Raw genomic sequence first — 18,391 nt, 5'->3', positions numbered from 1 at the left:
AGGGAAATAAATTACGATGTCTGTACTGTGAGATGCCTAAGACAGCGCTACAGGGAGACAGGATGGAGAGCTGATTATCCTCGCAGTGGCAGACCACGTGTAACAACACCTGCACAGGATCGGTACATCCGCACATCACACCTGCGGGACAGGTACAGGATGGCAACAACTGCCCGAGTTACACCAGGAACGCACAATCCCTCCATCAGTGCTCAGACTGTCCGCAATAGGCTGAAAGAGGCTGGACTGAGGGCGTGTAGGCCTGTTGTAAGGCAGGTCCTCACCAGACATCACCGGCAACAACGTCACCTATGGGCACAAACCCACCATCTCTGGACCAGACAGGACTGGCAAAAAGTGCCCTTCACTGACGAGTCGCGGTTTTGTCTCACCTGGGGTGATGGTCGGATTCGTGTTTATCGTCAAAGGAATGAGCGTTACACCGAGGCCAGTACTCTGGAACGGGATCGATTTGGAGGTGGAGGGTCCGTCATGGTCTGGGGCAGTGTGTCACAGCATCATCGGACTGAGCTTGTTGTCATTGCAGGCAATCTCAACGCTGTGTGTTACATCCTCCTCCCTCATGTGGTACCCTTCCTGTAGGCTCATCCTGACATGACCCTCCAGCATGACAATGCCACCAGCCATACTGCTCATTCTGTGCGTGATTTCCTGCAAGACAGGAATGTCAGTGGTCTGCCATGGCCAGCGAAGAGCCCGGATCTCAATCCCATTGAGCACGTCTGGGACCTGTTGGATCGGAGGGTGAGGGCTAGGGCCAGGGCCATTCCCCCCAGAAATGTCCAGGAACTTGCAGGTGCCTTGGTAAAAGAGTGGGGTAACACCTCACAGCAAGAACTGGCAAATCTGGTGCAGTCCATAAGGAGATGAACTGCAGTACTTAATGCAGCTGGTGGCCACACCAGATACTGACTGTTACACACCCCCCCCCCCCCCCCCCCCCCCGTTGTTCAGGGACACATTATTCCATTTCTGTTAGTCACATGTCTGTGGAACTTGTTCAGTTTATGTCAGTCGTTGAATCTTATGTTCATACAAATATTTACACGTTAAGTTTGCTGAAAATAAACGCAGTTGACAGTGAGAGGACGTTTCTTTTTTTGCTGAGTTCACGTCACCAATTGCTTCAAGTCACACCTTGCTACACTCAACAAACCGGAGCAAACGTACCTCAGTCTGTTCAAGAACATTCAAGAACGTTTAGGGAAAACGTGTCCTTCAGTACAAACCGTTTCACGACGTAGCAAATATTCGAGCAAACTGAACGAACCTCAGTTGGCAGGCAAGTGGCTCCCTTTATAGATCCCCACAGTGGATGTGTCATAACATAATACCCATAAAACCTAGTGGTCAAACAGGGAAATGGTTGAAATTATTTTTCCACCATTCATTTTTCCCCTTTTAGAAAAACTTAAAACAAGTTTTGTGTTTTGTGTAGGCTTACCCTGGTGTGACGTTTTGATATTCGTGTAAATCTCTTTCAGACAAGGTGACGTTTAAATCAATACATTCAGCTCTATTTACTCTCAGATTAAAAAATGATAATTAGCACCAAAGTAGACATCATGCAAGACTACAAATGCATGCATGTCTCTCTAGCTGACACCTTTGCTAACAGGTATTGTTTTATTTTAAAACATGACCAAAACATTTTTTTATTTGGCCAATTTTTGCATTACTACATTTTGCTAACATTAGATATTTAATCCAGAGATTCTTACCTTTGCCTGGATTCAGCAGTCTCGTCCAGATAGTATTTGTAGTTCTGTAGGATAGCCACATTAGCAGCTAATTAGCATTTCAATTTTCGGGGTGGGGGGGTGGGGGTACCAGCGAATATATTAATAAGTCACCTTGTCCGAGAGAGATTTACACAGTTATCAAAACGTCACGTCAGGGTAAGTTTACACATAACAGTCTAAAATCCCCTACGGGAAAAATGAATGGTTTAAAAACGATTTGAACCATTTCCCGGTTTGACCGCTAGGTTCTATGGGTATTATGACTCATATTGTGGTACTCTTTGAAGCAGAAGCTCACCTAATTCACCACTTCACCTGTGTCTCCAACAGATGATGTGTGATTGGTTACGTTGCAAGATTGTGGACATGCCCATAGCTAGACATTGAAACGAATATTTGAAATATAACCTATTTCAAGCCAACGAAGCTGTTAAAATGTTTAGTTGATTATAAAAGCACAAGGGAATGCAGGCCAATGCACGGTTCCAAATAAAATGGCTCAAGCCTATTAGCTACAGTTAGAGTTTCTTGAACATTAAAAATACTAAGTAGTTACATACATCCTTTTAATAAAAATCAAGTTGAATCTGTAGTCTCCAAGAAAAACAAATATTGGGTTTACCAATGAGCGGGCGAAGATGAACCAGACGTTGGCGGCGATGTCCTCTGTAAAAAAATGTACTCCAGTTTTAGATTGCAAAGATAAGACTTCAATGTAGTTTTTTTCCCTACAGCAGATACACTTTACACCAAACAGAAATAAAGGGCTAAGAATGTGTCTTTCCTTTGGAGAGCACTCTCGACAAGCGTAGCCTATAATTGAAATAGTTCTCCTCACCTCTTTAAATTGTTCCATTGCCAACAGAAATATGTTTAGCTCTTAATACGCCGCACGTCGTTAATGCTTTAGAAGACTCGGTGTGATAAAAGACTACTCTTTTCAACTGGTATATTTCTGCTGCTGTACTAGATAGGTGGTGTCTAGTGCTAGCACCCTCAGTCACTCCATTGAAAACCATGGACCCGAACTACGTCAGATCAGAGGAACGACGTCATGAGGGGGCTTGTTTTTATCCGTAAGTTTCGTTTAGGAGAAAAAGAGAGTTGAGGGCCAACAAGGCAGCCAATGGCAACTTGGCATCGACCCGCTCAGGCTTGCAGTGGAAGTCCGTTACATAACAGGCAATAATGAATGTATTGTGTTTGCTTAGTCCCAAGAATAACTGACAAAAATGTAAAGTTCAAAGGCACAAATATAACGCTGATTTATTTGGCTTTTTCACTTAAACAGCTGCATATTCGTTGGCAATGCAAAATTAGAAAATCGTGAAACAGTGTGTAGTATGGACAGTACATAAAAACACCGTACAAAATAAATCAAATATTAAACTATTACAGTTAAATACCTATTAATCTGTTATTCAATGGATATGATTGAATAAAACATGTTGCATTGGATCATCATTAAGGAATATGGGATGAGAGAATATATATAATTCCTCCATTAAAGAATGGACAAAAAAACTAAAGCCCATAACCCAGAATGTAAGGTGAATACTGAAGGTGAATATCATCCTATCATGACTTGTAGCCGAACAAGTTTTAGTTATGCCTAGTGTGTCAAGAGATCAAGCAAACAAGACTTTGGCTGACGCCCTGCAATAAAAAAATATATTTATTTGTGCCCGATGTACAGCACAACGCTAACAGAGATAAAAGTAGAAAAGAAACATCCCTTTACCAGTGTTCAATTCAAACACCCTTTGGAATATCTCTCCATGACTGCACAGGAAGACAGGCACTGAAATAGTATTGATTCAAGAGAGACAAGCAGCATCTGCAGCAGCAAGCAAAACTATTTCAGAGACATCTACCCTTACAGAGCTCACATACATAGCACAGTGTTTTTAAAAAAAGGCATAAATGGCCACATCATATGGTTATCATTGATCAAGTCATTATCAAGTAGTCACATATACAAAACTATACACCTCTTTACAGTGAAAAGGCTCACTGAGGGAACGTTGTACAGTAACACTACCATTGTTGACTTAAATCTTCCAACATAACAGAAGAATTCCTCCCTTGCATTGCCAAGTCTTTTGTGCCCAACAATACTTGACATGAGACAGGACTCCATTGCAAATAAAACAGGTTCTGTCTGCCCACACTAGTTCATTTCCACCCTGGCTTCTTAATGCATCGGGGGACCTTGGGACGGTTCCATTCTGTGCCATTTTGTCTCAGTAGAGTAGGAAAGGCACTTGGTTTGGGCTGCTGCTGCCCCGTCGGCAGGTCCCAGGCAATGCAGGCCTGGTCCTCACCAGCACAGGAAAGAGCCACAGGACCCCAGTATGTGTCCACTCGTAAGGCAATCAATCAAATGTATTTATAAAACACCCTTTTTACATCCGCAGGTGTCACAGAGTGCTATACAGAAACCCAGCCTACAACCCCAAGGCAACGCTCCTCTGTGCCGTACCCATCACCTGGCTTTCAGGCAGGCTCCGTGTCCAGTGTGGCACGGGATTTGTAGGGGAGATTTCTGAGGGTGTGGAGGGTTCTGAGGGCTGGGTGGGCAACTGTCTGTGGGGCAGGTCTGGCAGTGTGGATGAGGGTGATGTAGGCAGTACTGGTTTGACTGGTAATGATTTGGATGATACTGGCTCTACTGGTAATGTGGTTGTGTTTGATAGTGACTATATGGGTGTAGAGTCTGATACGGTCACTGACTGTATGGGGTCTGTGGATAGATATGTGCTTGACACCATCACAGGCTGTGAGGGTACTGTGTTTGACGGTGTTGGTTCCTCCGGCTGCGACGTGTGTGTCTGCAGCAGCTCTGTGGCCTTGGACCCGGGGTGTGTGTAGGGAGTCCGTATCCACGCGAGCTGCTCTGAGCTGGAGTAGTAGGGAAGGAAGTGCCTCCTGTGCACAGGTGTGCATGGCCAGGTAGGTGTGGCGCGGGAGGTGAAGTAGGTGACAGTCAGCGATGGAGCCCAGAGTCTCCTGGACCTCTGCTGGTAACTCCCTGTAATGGTGCTTCTATAGGAGGGACAAAAGAAGAAGGATTCATATAAACTGACATCTAATCAGGTTGCATAGAAAAGGGTCTGCATACATTGTTACACCAAATCACAATTCACCAACTAAAAGTACAGCTTTCATGGTTGTTAACAAATTCAAGTTAAAAAACGTTAATAGATTGCCTTTTATAAATGTTGTGCTACATTTAACTGCCGAAAATGCTGTTGGTGAAGTCACTTCCTTAGTAGGTGATGTCAGAGGTCAGCATGTGGGAGAAGTCGAGATCAGGGACGATCGTTGAGTTTCCCACTAGCAATTACAAGTTGTAGGTAGGTTCAATTGGATTTTTCCCAGTCTACCGACTGGTAAATACCACCTTCCCACTTGGTTATGAACGCAGCATTAGTTCCACAAGCTCAAAATATCTGCAAACTAACACAGTAACAGATATTAATGCTGATTTAATTTGGCATTTTCACTCCAACAATGGCAGACATGTTGGCAAAAGGAGACAATTGCAAAACTGAAAATGGAATATCATAAAACAAACTATTCTTGCATTCAGGATGGCATGTTAGAAATTAAATCTTAACAGTAAAAGGCATCGTCAGACGAGACTGCAAAAGATTTACTGTTCACTTTTGCAGAAAACCCTCTTCACTTAACTTTAAACAGCTTGCATTAGACAAAATACTGTACATTCTTGGGGTTTTTGATGTACAATGAACAGTATAAAATAAACCTGAAGTAAATGCATTCCACTTAAAAATAAAATATGAACAAACTATAACAGTTAATTCATGTAATAAATGAAGACCTATTTAACTGCCAATCATTATACAGACAATACGATTGAATAAAACATGTTGCATTGGATCATCCTTCATCAAAGCTAGGATGAGAGAAAACACATCATTCCTCTGACAGCAAAAACCAGAATGTGAAGTGAATGCTTTCTGTAATCATCCTATCATGACTTGTAGCTGAACCAGTTTTACTAAAGGCCTAGTGTGTCAGAGGTCAAGCAAACAAGACTTTGGGTGATGTCCTGCAATAAAAAAAACTATCAGATCACATATTGCCTTGTGTCTGATGTACAGCACAAAGCTATCAGAGATAAAAGTAGAAAAGACAAACACAGTATGCTTTTACCAGTGTTCAGTTCAAACACCCTTTGGCATATCTGTGCTCGCCTGCACAGGAAGACAGGCACTGAAATAGTAGTTATTCAAGAGAGAAAAGCCGTCACTAGCAGCATCTGCAGCAGCAAGCAAAACTATTCCAGAGACGTCTACCCTCAGAGCTCACATACATAACACAGTGTTATTTAAAAAGGCACAATGGCCACATCCCATGATTTTCAACGATAGTCATTATCAAGTCGTCACCTATACAAAAATATACACCTCTTTACAGTGTATAGGCTCATTAAGAGAAATAACAAGATTCCACAGTAAAACTACCATTGTCGACTTGTCTTTCAACATCAACAGAAGAATTCCTCCCTTGCTTTGCCAAGTATTTTGTGCCCAACAATACCTCACAGTACTTGACATTAGCAGGGACTCCATTGCAAATAAAACAGATTCTCTCTGTAGTACACAGTACGGCCCCCACTAGCTCATTTCCACCCTGGCTTCTTGATGCGTCGAGGGACCTTGGGACGGTTCCATTCGGAGCCATTTTGTCTCAGTCGAGCAGGAAAGGCACTTGGTTTGGGCTGCTGCTCCCCCCTGTCGGCAGCTCCCAGGCACTGCAGGCCTGGTCCTCACCAGCACAGGACAGAGCAACAGAACACCAGTATGTGTCCACTCGTAAGGCAATGCTCCTCTGTGCAGCACTCACCCACCACCCCACGTCGGCTCTCAGGCAGGCGCCGTGTCCGGTGTGGCTGGATGTGGCACTGGCAGCATGTGTGGTTCAGGTGGGACGGGATCTGTAAGGGGGGTTTCTGAGGGTGTGGGGGGGTCTGAGGGCAACACTGTCTGTGGGGGCAGGTCTGGCAGTGTGGATGAGGGTGATGTAGGCGGTACTGGTTGGACTGGTAATGATGTGGATGATACTGGCTCTACTGGTAATGTGGTTGGCACTGACTGTGGGGGTGTTGTTGTGTTTGACAGTGACTGTATGGGTGTGGAGTCTGATACGGTCACTGACTGTATGGGTGCTGTGGATGGAATTGTATTTGACACCTTCTCAGGCTGTGAGGGTACTGTGTTTGACGGTGTGGGTTCCTCCGGCTGCGACATGTGTGTCTGCAGCAGCTCTGTGGCCTTGGGCCCGGGGTGTGTGTAGGGAGTCCGTATCCAGGAGAGCTGCTCTGAGCTGGAGTAGTAGGGAAGGAATGACCTCTCGTGGGCACAGGTGCGCATGGCCAGGTAGGTGTGGCGCAGCAGGTGGGGGAAGCGGGAAGTGAAGTAGGAGACAAAGTCATCAGGGATGGAGCCCAGAGTCTCCTGGACCTCTGCTGGTAACTCCCTGTAATGGTGCTTCTATAGGAGGGACAACAGAAGAAGGATTCATATAAACTGACATCTAATCAGGTAAACACACATAATTTAGCTGAAAAGACACTCATACCTTGTTTCTCATGGCACGGAGAAGATCTCTGACAGACCCTCCTTTATACGACCGGAATTTGCGTAGGTCTGCCAAGAGAAAATACATGCAATGATTAATCCACACAGTACATTCTAATAATTTATCCTAAAATGTATAATTTATCCTAAAAGTCTCATAATACAGCAAGATTGAAATACCTCACAATGTCCTGGTTTAAAGTTAGATATCCTATAAATATAGTCTACCTGTCAGGAAATCTTCAGCCGACTAGTTCTCCACAAGGCATGAAAACATAACAAGCTAAATAGACAAATGACTGACATGCAAATTAAAAACTCATGAGTGCAACAGTCACAGCGAACCTTCTCTTACCATTTCTTTCATATACAGTAAGTAGCATATTAAGATTAGAACAACCCTATGAAACAGCCCTATAAAGATGAACACTCAATAGGAAGCAAAGCAGCCTTTCAGGTTGAGAAGAGCTCAGCTAAATGCTGCAGTCTGGATTGACAGGAAATGCAAACCACATCCACCGTCACTGCATTTTATAATCACTGCACTTGAGAAACATTAACCCTAACTGGGCAACTAATAACCAGGTTTTCAGTACAAAACTGTAGTAGGTCATATCATTTCTTAACTCATGAAATATATACCCTTTAATTTATTAAAGGCACTAGCATAGTGGTAGGGTTAAAACTGAACTCGGACCAGTCTCTTTACCAGTCTACACTCATGATGTGGACAAAGTCTTGTAAAACAGGTATGTGGTTGTAGCTACAACTGATCTCAGGCCAGTCTCTCACCGGTCTGTAGAGGCACTGTGATGTGCTCCCTCCAGTCCAGTTTCACCACGGCCCGCCCCCCTCGCTCCAACTGCCTTACGATTGGTCCGTCCAGCGGCTCCTTCTCTATCCTGTCACTCAAGTCCTACAGGGGAAACAAGATGAAATATGGGTTTTTATTTAAACAAAGAAAATGTCGTTATTGGAAAATGTTCCGTTCACAGTTGCACCTCGTGCTATACTGATTTATGTGGAACAGTTTTAATAGAAAAGTAATGGATTTGATTGTGACCTGGAAGAACTGCAGCTGTTTCTCCAGGCTCCAGAAGAAGGGGTGTTTGAGCACGCTCTCAGCAGAAGGCCTCCTCTGGGGCTCCATGCTCAGCATCTGTTCTATCAGGTCTGCGGCCACGATGTCCTCTGAGAAAGACCAGACCAAACACTCAGTCACTATGGGGCGGTGTTGTGGCAGAATTGGGGTGAGCTATTGTCACTTCTCAAGGGTTATGTTATTGTTCTGTGTTGGACTGTGATGTTATGCATTTCATAACTCCTGTTATGTCTGCACCCTAAAACAAGGCCATTGTGTTCTGGAACTGTTGCTTGTATAAAATAACTTGTAACAATATGATTGTATTATTACCTTCCACGGTAAAAGGGACATGTAGCCATTTACTCTTGGAGCTCCTTCCCTGACTGCGATCAGAGAGGGATCTACCTAGCAGCTTCTCATCTGTATTAAAGATTCACTATTATAACTATAAATGAGTCTTTGTCGATTCTTTGGATCAAATTTTCCACAAGAGGTCTCTGATGTGAAACAACTGATTGTCAATGTTTGGGTTTGCATTAAACAAAATTGCAATAACATCAGGACCCCGTCTGTCTATAATAACTCTCATACTGCCTTTACCAAAACTGTCCAATGTAAACTTATTGCTCTCTTTTTTGTACTTTCAAAGGCTGAACTGATACTCACCAGCACGAAACTACTGTTTCTTAGACAGTCAACATCCTGGTTTAAATCAAATCACTTCAAAACCAATCCTACACCAACTTCCCCTCACTGCCTTCCTGTGGGTCTGAGAACAGGAAGTGATGTCCTCACCATGTTTGTGGGGCTGTAGCTGGTCCAGGCTGTAGGCTCCCAGCAGTATGTTGGCTTGCCTCTGCAGGGACTTGCCAAAGGGATGACATCCCCAGGACACCACATAGTAGAACACACAGCCTGCAGAGAAGATGTCCACCGTGCACGTCTACAGAGGAATAGAGAGAGGTTAGGAGTTCAATAATGGCGTTCTGTTGATGGTTAGCAATCATTGTCTTTGATAAAGGCAAGATAAGTATGTGACAGTGAACTGCATTCAAATCAATTTAAATTAGTATCAGACAGCGACAGTCACACAGGCTTTTGTTTCATGACAGCTGCTATCTGTAAAATCCGGACCAGTCATGTCTCCAGTAGAGAGAGGGACCACTCACAGGGTTGTCCTTGCAGTCCTCATTGAGGACCTCTGGGGCGATCCACCCCTCGGTGCCGGGCACCCCGGACCTCCTGCTGAAGCTGTGTCGGCCCACCGCCAGCTTCTTACACAGGCCAAAGTCGGAGATCATGGCCCGCGCCCGACCGTGGGCGTTGGGCATGGACACCAGGATGTTGTGGGGCTTCAGGTCTCTGTGCACTGGGGACGGGAAGAGTGGAGAAGACCAGATCAGGCTGGAAGAATAACCTGTAACCTAGGAGATCTTAGATGTTTACTGTACCTAGTCCAGCTGCAGTAGTCTTGTGAATCTTATTGAAAATATTACTATATGGTTTGCCCTAACTGTAACTTACATAGAAACATTTGAGTATAACCTTTGTGTTCTTCATGAAAAGCTATATTAAAACCTAGTGGAGGTGCACATCTTGTGATTCTTACCTATATTGAGGGAGTGCAGGTGTGCCAGTCCTGACATGGTCTGCTGCAGCAGCATCACAGGCTCCAGTCCATGCCGATCAAAATCCTGTCTCTCCACATACTGAAAGAGGAAACACAAAGAGTCCACATCCAGTGAGTGAGTAAAAGTAACAAGAAGCAAGTTTAAGAGGATGAATTAATAAATAAATGAATGAGAGCGTAAGCCGAAAGGTCAGGAAGAGAGAGGGTGTTGTAGAGCTTATGACAACTTTGGAGGGCCAGATAAATTTGGCTTGTGGGACGCATTTGGCTCGTGGGCCGGGTATTGCAGACCCCTGGGTTTGGTGGTCAGTTAGGCTGCAGTACCTCTTGCAGTGAGGCGGCACACAGCTCTATGGCGATGTACTGGAACTGGCGGTCCCTCTCTGTGCAGAAGTAACGGATGACGTTGGGATGCTCGTCCGACTCGCGCAGCAGGTCCACCTCACGGTCAGCAAAGCTGAAGCATTCTGGGAGGATCCTCTTGACTGCCACGGCACGGTTGTCAAACTGACCCCTGGGGGACAGAGCAAGGGAAGGTTAGTAGAACATTCCTAAACAGACACTTTACAAAGAAAGGTTGAGTTCTTGTCTGTATGTTTGTAAAACTGAACATTTATCAAAATAAATAAAAAACGAAGGTTGTGTCCCAATTCTCTACCCACTTGCACAGAAATAATGGGGATGCGGCCAAAGACTCTCCAGAGAGTCTATATGACGAGTAGAGATGATTGAACGACTAACTGAGCAGCCTCAAAAAAGACACTTCACTTGACTTTCATTTCACTTTGTTACAAAATGTAGATACATTAGCCTGGGTTGAGACTTACTTATACACGATGGTTCCCTCTGCACCGTGTCCCAAAACATTTTTGGCCCGGAACGTTATCTTTCCAACTCTGACCATGTTGGAGTCCTCATCTGATGAACCATAAAAAAAAAGCACATCAGATATTGGAATCAGAAGACTATCTTACTCTCATTTTCAAAACAATTGCCAGGCATCAAGATGAACAGAGCAGTGCTAGACCTATTGTAAGTGAGTGTGTACAGTATGTGTGAGTAATTGTGTGCATCAATGCGTGTGTCTTTATCAATGTGTGTATCCACTTGTGTCCTCCATACCTCTGTCCTCGTGCTCGTTGGCGGAGCTGCCCAGCTCGGGCACAGATAGGTTGGAGTGGTTGGATGCACGGGGGGTGATGTTGGGGGTGCCGTTGGGGCTGCTGTGGTCTGAGTCAGCGTCCGGGGCCAGCAGGGGCAGGTCGGTCCCCGGGGGAGAGAACGGCTGTCTCCTCAGGAGATCCAGCCGCTCATCCAACTGCCTCTGGAACTGTTCATGCTGCAGCTGCTGCTGTTTGTGAACACTCTGGGAAGTACATGTATAAGTGAGCTATAGTGTTCAGGTCAGGTTTGTGTTATATCCATAACTCAGCATTTCAACTAAACTGTGGCTTTACTTCCTACATTTAACACAAAGCCTACCATCATACTGGAACTAAACTGTGGCTTTACTTCCTACATTTAACACAGAGCCTACCATCATACTGGAACTAAACTGTGGCCTTACTTCCTACATTTAAAACAGAGCCTACCATCATACTGGAACTAAACTGTGGCCTCCTACATTTAACACAAAGCCTACCATCATACTGGAACTAAACTGTGGCTTTACTTCCTACATTTAACACAGAGCCTACCATCATACTGGAACTAAACTGTGGCCTTACTTCCTACATTTAAAACAGAGCCTACCATCATACTGGAACTAAACTGTGGCTTCCTACATTTAACACAAAGCCTACCATCATACTGGAACTAAACTGTGGCTTCCTACATTTAACACAGAGCCTACCATCATACTGGAACTAAACTGTGGCTTCCTACATTTAACACAAAGCCTACCATCATACTGGAACTAAACTGTGCCCTCCTACATTTAACCCAAAGCCTACCATCATACTGGAACTAAACTGTGGCTTTACTTCCTACATTTAACACAGTGTCTACCATCATACTGGAACTAAACTGTGGCCTTACTTCCTACATTTAAAACAGAGCCTACCATCATACTGGAACTAAACTGTGGCTTCCTACATTTAACACAAAGCCTACCATCATACTGGAACTAAACTGTGGCTTTACTTCCTACATTTAACACAGAGCCTACCATCATACTGGAACTAAACTGTGACTTTACTTCCTACATTTAACACAGAGCCTACCATCATACTGGAACTAAACTGTGGCTTTAATTCCTACATTTAACACAGAGCCTACCATCATACTGGAACTAAACTGTGGCTTCCTACATTTAACACAGAGCCTACCATCATACAGGAACTAAACTGTGGCTTCCTACATTTAACACAGAGCCTACCATCATACTGGAACTAAACTGTGGCTTCCTACATTTAACACAGAGCCTACCATCATATAGGAACTAAACTGTGGCTTCCTACATTTAACACAAAGCCTACCATCATACTGGAACTAAACTGTGGCCTCCTACATTTAACACAAAGCCTACCATCATACTGGAACTAAACTGTGGCTTTACTTCCTACATTTAAAACAGAGCCTACCATCATACTGGAACTAAACTGTGGCTTCCTACATTTAACACAGAGCCTACCATCATACTGGAACTAAACTGTGGCTTCCTACATTTAACACAGAGCCTACCATCATCCTGGAACTAAACTGTGGCTTTACTCCCTACATTTAACACAGAGCCTACCATCATACTGGAACTAAACTGTGGCTTCCTACATTTAACACAGAGCCTACCATCATACTGGAACTAAACTGTGGCTTCCTACATTTAACACAGAGCCTACCATCATACAGGAACTAAACTGTGGCTTCCTACATTTAACACAGAGCCTACCATCATACAGGAACTAAACTGTGGCTTCCTACATTTAACACAAAGCCTACCATCATACTGGAACTAAACTGTGGCTTTACTTCCTACATTTAACACAGAGCCTACCATCATACTGGAACTAAACTGTGGCTTCCTACATTTAACACAAAGCCTACCATCATACTGGAACTAAACTGTGGCTTTACTTCCTACATTTAACACAGAGCCTACCATCATACTGGACCTAAACTGTGGCTTCCTACATTTAACACAAAGCCTACCATCATACTGGAACTAAACTGTGCCCTCCTACATTTAACACAAAGCCTACCATCATACTGGAACTAAACTGTGGCTTTACTTCCTACATTTAAAACAGAGCCTACCATCATACTGGAACTAAACTGTGGCTTCCTACATTTAACACAAAGCCTACCATCATACTGGAACTAAACTGTGGCTTCCTACATTTAACACAAAGCCTACCATCATACTGGAACTAAACTGTGGCTTTACTTCCTACATTTAACACAGAGCCTACCATCATACTGGAACTAAACTGTGACTTTACTTCCTACATTTAACACAGAGCCTACCATCATACTGGAACTAAACTGTGGCTTCCTACATTTAACACAGAGCCTACCATCATACAGGAACTAAACTGTGGCTTCCTAGATTTAACACAGAGCCTACCATCATACAGGAACTAAACTGTGGCTTCCTACATTTAACACAAAGCCTACCATCATACTGGAACTAAACTGTGGACTCCTACATTTAACCCAAAGCCTACCATCATACTGGAACTAAACTGTGGCTTTACTTCCTACATTTAACACAGAGCCTACCATCATACTGGTACTAAACTGTGGCCTTACTTCCTACATTTAAAACAGAGCCTACCATCATACTGGAACTAAACTGTGGCTTCCTACATTTAACACAAAGCCTACCATCATACTGGAACTAAACTGTGGCTTTACTTCCTACATTTAACACAGAGCCTACAATCATACTGGAACTAAACTGTGGCTTCCTACATTTAACACAGAGCCTACCATCATACTGGAACTAAACTGTGGCTTTAATTCCTACATTTAACACAGAGCCTACCATCATACTGGAACTAAACTGTGGCTTCCTACATTTAACACAGAGCCTCCCATCATACAGGAACTAAACTGTGGCTTCCTACATTTAACACAGAGCCTACCATCATACTGGAACTAAACTGTGGCTTCCTACATTTAACACAGAGCCTACCATCATATAGGAACTAAACTGTGGCTTCCTACATTTAACACAAAGCCTACCATCATACTGGAACTAAACTGTGGCCTCCTACATTTAACACAAAGCCTACCATCATACTGGAACTAAACTGTGGCTTTACTTCCTACATTTAACACAGAGCCTACCATCATCCTGGAACTAAACTGTGGCCTTACTTCCTACATTTAAAACAGAGCCTACCATCATACTGGAACTAAACTGTGGCTTTACTCCCTACATTTAACACAGAGCCTACCATCATACTGGAACTAAACTGTGGCTTCCTACATTTAACACAGAGCCTACCATCATACTGGAACTAAACTGTGGCTTCCTACATTTAACACAGAGCCTACCATCATACTGGAACTAAACTGTGGCTTCCTACATTTAACACAGAGCCTACCATCATACTGGAACTAAACTGTGGCTTCCTACATTTAACACAGAGCCTACCATCATACTGGAACTAAACTGTGGCTTCCTACATTTAACACAGAGCCTACCATCATACAGGAACTAAACTGTGGCTTCCTACATTTAACACAGAGCCTACCATCATACAGGAACTAAACTGTGGCTTCCTACATTTAACACAAAGCCTACCATCATACTGGAACTAAACTGTGGCTTTACTTCCTACATTTAACACAGAGCCTACCATCATACTGGAACTAAACTGTGGCCTTACTTCCTACATTTAAAACAGAGCCTACCATCATACTGGACCTAAACTGTGGCTTCCTACATTTAACACAAAGCCTACCATCATACTGGAACTAAACTGTGCCCTCCTACATTTAACACAAAGCCTACCATCATACTGGAACTAAACTGTGGCTTTACTTCCTACATTTAACACAGAGCCTACCATCATACTGGAACTAAACTGTGGCCTTACTTCCTACATTTAAAACAGAGCCTACCATCATACAGGAACTAAACTGTGGCTTCCTAGATTTAACACAGAGCCTACCATCATACTGGAACTAAACTGTGGCTTCCTACATTTAACACAGAGCCTACCATCATACAGGAACTAAACTGTGGCTTCCTACATTTAACACAAAGCCTAACATCATACTGGAACTAAACTGTGGCCTCCTACATTTAACAAAGCCTACCATCATACTGGAACTAAACTGTGGCTTTACTTCCTACATTTAACACAGAGCCTACCATCATACTGGAACTAAACTGTGGCCTTACTTCCTACATTTAAAACAGAGCCTACCATCATACTGGAACTAAACTGTGGCTTCCTACATTTAACACAAAGCCTACCATCATACTGGAACTAAACTGTGGCTTTACTTCCTAGATTTAACACAGAGCCTACCATCATATAGGAACTAAACTGTGGCTTCCTACATTTAACACAAAGCCTACCATCATACTGGAACTAAACTGTGGCTTTACTTCCTACATTTAACACAGAGCCTACCATCATACTGGAACTAAACTGTGGCCTTACTTCCTACATTTAAAACAGAGCCTACCATCATACTGGAACTAAACTGTGGCCTTACTTCCTACATTTAACACAAAGCCTACCATCATACTGGAACTAAACTGTGGCTTCCTACATTTAACACAGAGCCTACCATCATACTGGAACTAAACTGTGGCTTCCTACATTTAACACAGAGCCTACCATCATACTGGAACTAAACTGTGGCTTCCTACATTTAACACAGAGCCTACCATCATACAGGAACTAAACTGTGGCTTCCTACATTTAACACAGAGCCTACCATCATACAGGAACTAAACTGTGGCTTCCTACATTTAACACAAAGCCTACCATCATACTGGAACTAAACTGTGGCTTTACTTCCTACATTTAACACAAAGCCTACCATCATACTGGAACTAAACTGTGGCCTTACTTCCTACATTTAAAACAGAGCCTACCATCATACAGGAACTAAACTGTGGCTTCCTAGATTTAACACAGAGCCTACCATCATACAGGAACTAAACTGTGGCTTCCTACATTTAACACAAAGCCTACCATCATACTGGAACTAAACTGTGGCCTCCTACATTTAACACAAAGCCTACCATCATACTGGAAATAAACTGTGGCTTTACTTCCTACATTTAACACAGAGCCTACCATCATACTGGAACTAAACTGTGGCCTTACTTCCTACATTTAAAACAGAGCCTACCATCATACTGGAACTAAACTGTGGCTTCCTACATTTAACACAAAGGCTACCATCATACTGGAACTAAACTGTGGCTTTACTTCCTACATTTAACACAGAGCCTACCATCATACTGGAACTAAACTGTGGCCTTACTTCCTACATTTCAAAAACAGAGCCTACCTTCATACTGGAACTAAACTGTGGCCTTACTTCCTACATTTCAAAAACAGAGCCTACCTTCATACTGGAACTAAACTGTGGCCTTACTTCCTACATTTCAAAAACAGAGCCTACCTTCATACTGGAACTAAACTGTGGCTTCCTACATTTAACACAAAGCCTACCATCATACAGGAACTAAACTGTGGCTTCCTAGATTTAACACAGAGCCTACCATCATACTGGAACTAAACTGTGGCCTTACTTCCTACATTTAAAACAGAGCCTACCATCATACTGGAACTAAACTGTGGCCTCCTACATTTAACACAAAGCCGACCATCATACTGGAACTAAACTGTGACTTTACTTCCTACATTTAACACAGAGCCTACCATCATACTGGAACTAAACTGTGGCTTCCTACATTTAACACAAAGCCTACCATCATACTGGAACTAAACTGTGGCCTTACTTCCTACATTTAACACAGAGCCTACCATCATACTGGAACTAAACTGTGGCCTTACTTCCTACATTTAACACAGAGCCTACCATCATACTGGAACTAAACTGTGGCTTCCTACATTTAACACAGAGCCTACCATCATACTGGAACTAAACTGTGGCTTCCTACATTTAACACAGAGCCTACCATCATACAGGAACTAAACTGTGGCTTCCTACATTTAACACAAAGCCTACCATCATACTGGAACTAAACTGTGGCCTCCTACATTTAACACAAAGCCTACCATCATACTGGAACTAAACTGTGGCTTTACTTCCTACATTTAACACAGAGCCTACCATCATACTGGAACTAAACTGTGGCCTTACTTTCTACATTTAAAACAGAGCCTACCATCATACTGGAACTAAACTGTGGCTTCCTACATTTAACACAAAGGCTACCATCATACTGGAACTAAACTGTGGCTTTGCTTCCTACATTTAACACAGAGCCTACCATCATACTGGAACTAAACTGTGGCCTTACTTCCTACATTTCAAAAACAGAGCCTACCTTCATACTGGAACTAAACTGTGGCTTCCTACATTTAACACAAAGCCTACCATCATACAGGAACTAAACTGTGGCTTCCTAGATTTAACACAGAGCCTACCATCATACTGGAACTAAACTGTGGCCTCCTACATTTAACACAAAGCCGACCATCATACTGGAACTAAACTGTGACTTTACTTCCTACATTTAACACAGAGCCTACCATCATACTGGAACTAAACTGTGGCTTCCTACATTTAACACAGAGCCTACCATCATACAGGAACTAAACTGTGGCTTCCTACATTTAACACAAAGCCTACCATCATACTGGAACTAAACTGTGGCTTTACTTCCTACATTTAACACAGAGCCTACCATCATACTGGAACTAAACTGTGGCCTTACTTCCTACATTTAACACAGAGCCTACCATCATACTGGAACTAAACTGTGGCTTCCTACATTTAACACAGAGCCTACCATCATACTGGAACTAAACTGTGGCTTCCTACATTTAACACAGAGCCTACCATCATACAGGAACTAAACTGTGGCTTCCTTGATTTAACACAGAGCCTACCATCATACAGGAACTAAACTGTGGCTTCCTACATTTAACACAAAGCCTACCATCATACTGGAACTAAACTGTGGCCTCCTACATTTAACACAAAGCCTACCATCATACTGGAACTAAACTGTGGCTTTACTTCCTACATTTAACACAGAGCCTACCATCATACTGGAACTAAACTGTGGCCTTACTTCCTACATTTAAAACAGAGCCTACCATCATACTGGAACTAAACTGTGGCTTTACTTCCTAGATTTAACACAGAG

The 18,391-nt window shown here is 43.2% G+C and overlaps 1 protein-coding gene across 1 annotated transcript in view; it reads right to left on the bottom strand.

Moving 5' to 3' along the window:
• Positions 1-2,998: 2,998 nt before the first annotated feature.
• LOC129848730 (serine/threonine-protein kinase/endoribonuclease IRE1-like) overlaps positions 2,999-18,391 on the bottom strand; it is a 38,413-nt gene continuing 23,020 nt past the window's right edge. The window contains exons 13-22 of the mRNA XM_055915832.1: positions 11,206-11,449; positions 10,911-11,001; positions 10,408-10,597; positions 10,063-10,162; positions 9,623-9,822; positions 9,249-9,396; positions 8,433-8,560; positions 8,162-8,285; positions 7,371-7,438; positions 2,999-7,282 (exon numbers count right to left, since the gene is read on the bottom strand). Coding sequence (XP_055771807.1) covers positions 6,656-7,282; positions 7,371-7,438; positions 8,162-8,285; positions 8,433-8,560; positions 9,249-9,396; positions 9,623-9,822; positions 10,063-10,162; positions 10,408-10,597; positions 10,911-11,001; positions 11,206-11,449 — 1,920 coding nt within the window. The 3' untranslated portion in view covers positions 2,999-6,655. The remainder of the gene's footprint in view (positions 7,283-7,370; positions 7,439-8,161; positions 8,286-8,432; positions 8,561-9,248; positions 9,397-9,622; positions 9,823-10,062; positions 10,163-10,407; positions 10,598-10,910; positions 11,002-11,205; positions 11,450-18,391) is intronic.

Source organism: Salvelinus fontinalis, unplaced genomic scaffold, assembly GCF_029448725.1.
Source record: "Salvelinus fontinalis isolate EN_2023a unplaced genomic scaffold, ASM2944872v1 scaffold_1138, whole genome shotgun sequence".
Classification (NCBI taxonomy): Eukaryota; Metazoa; Chordata; class Actinopteri; order Salmoniformes; family Salmonidae; genus Salvelinus; species Salvelinus fontinalis.
The sequence above is the reverse complement of the archived record's forward strand: the minus strand, read 5'-3'. Positions and strand labels throughout refer to the sequence as shown.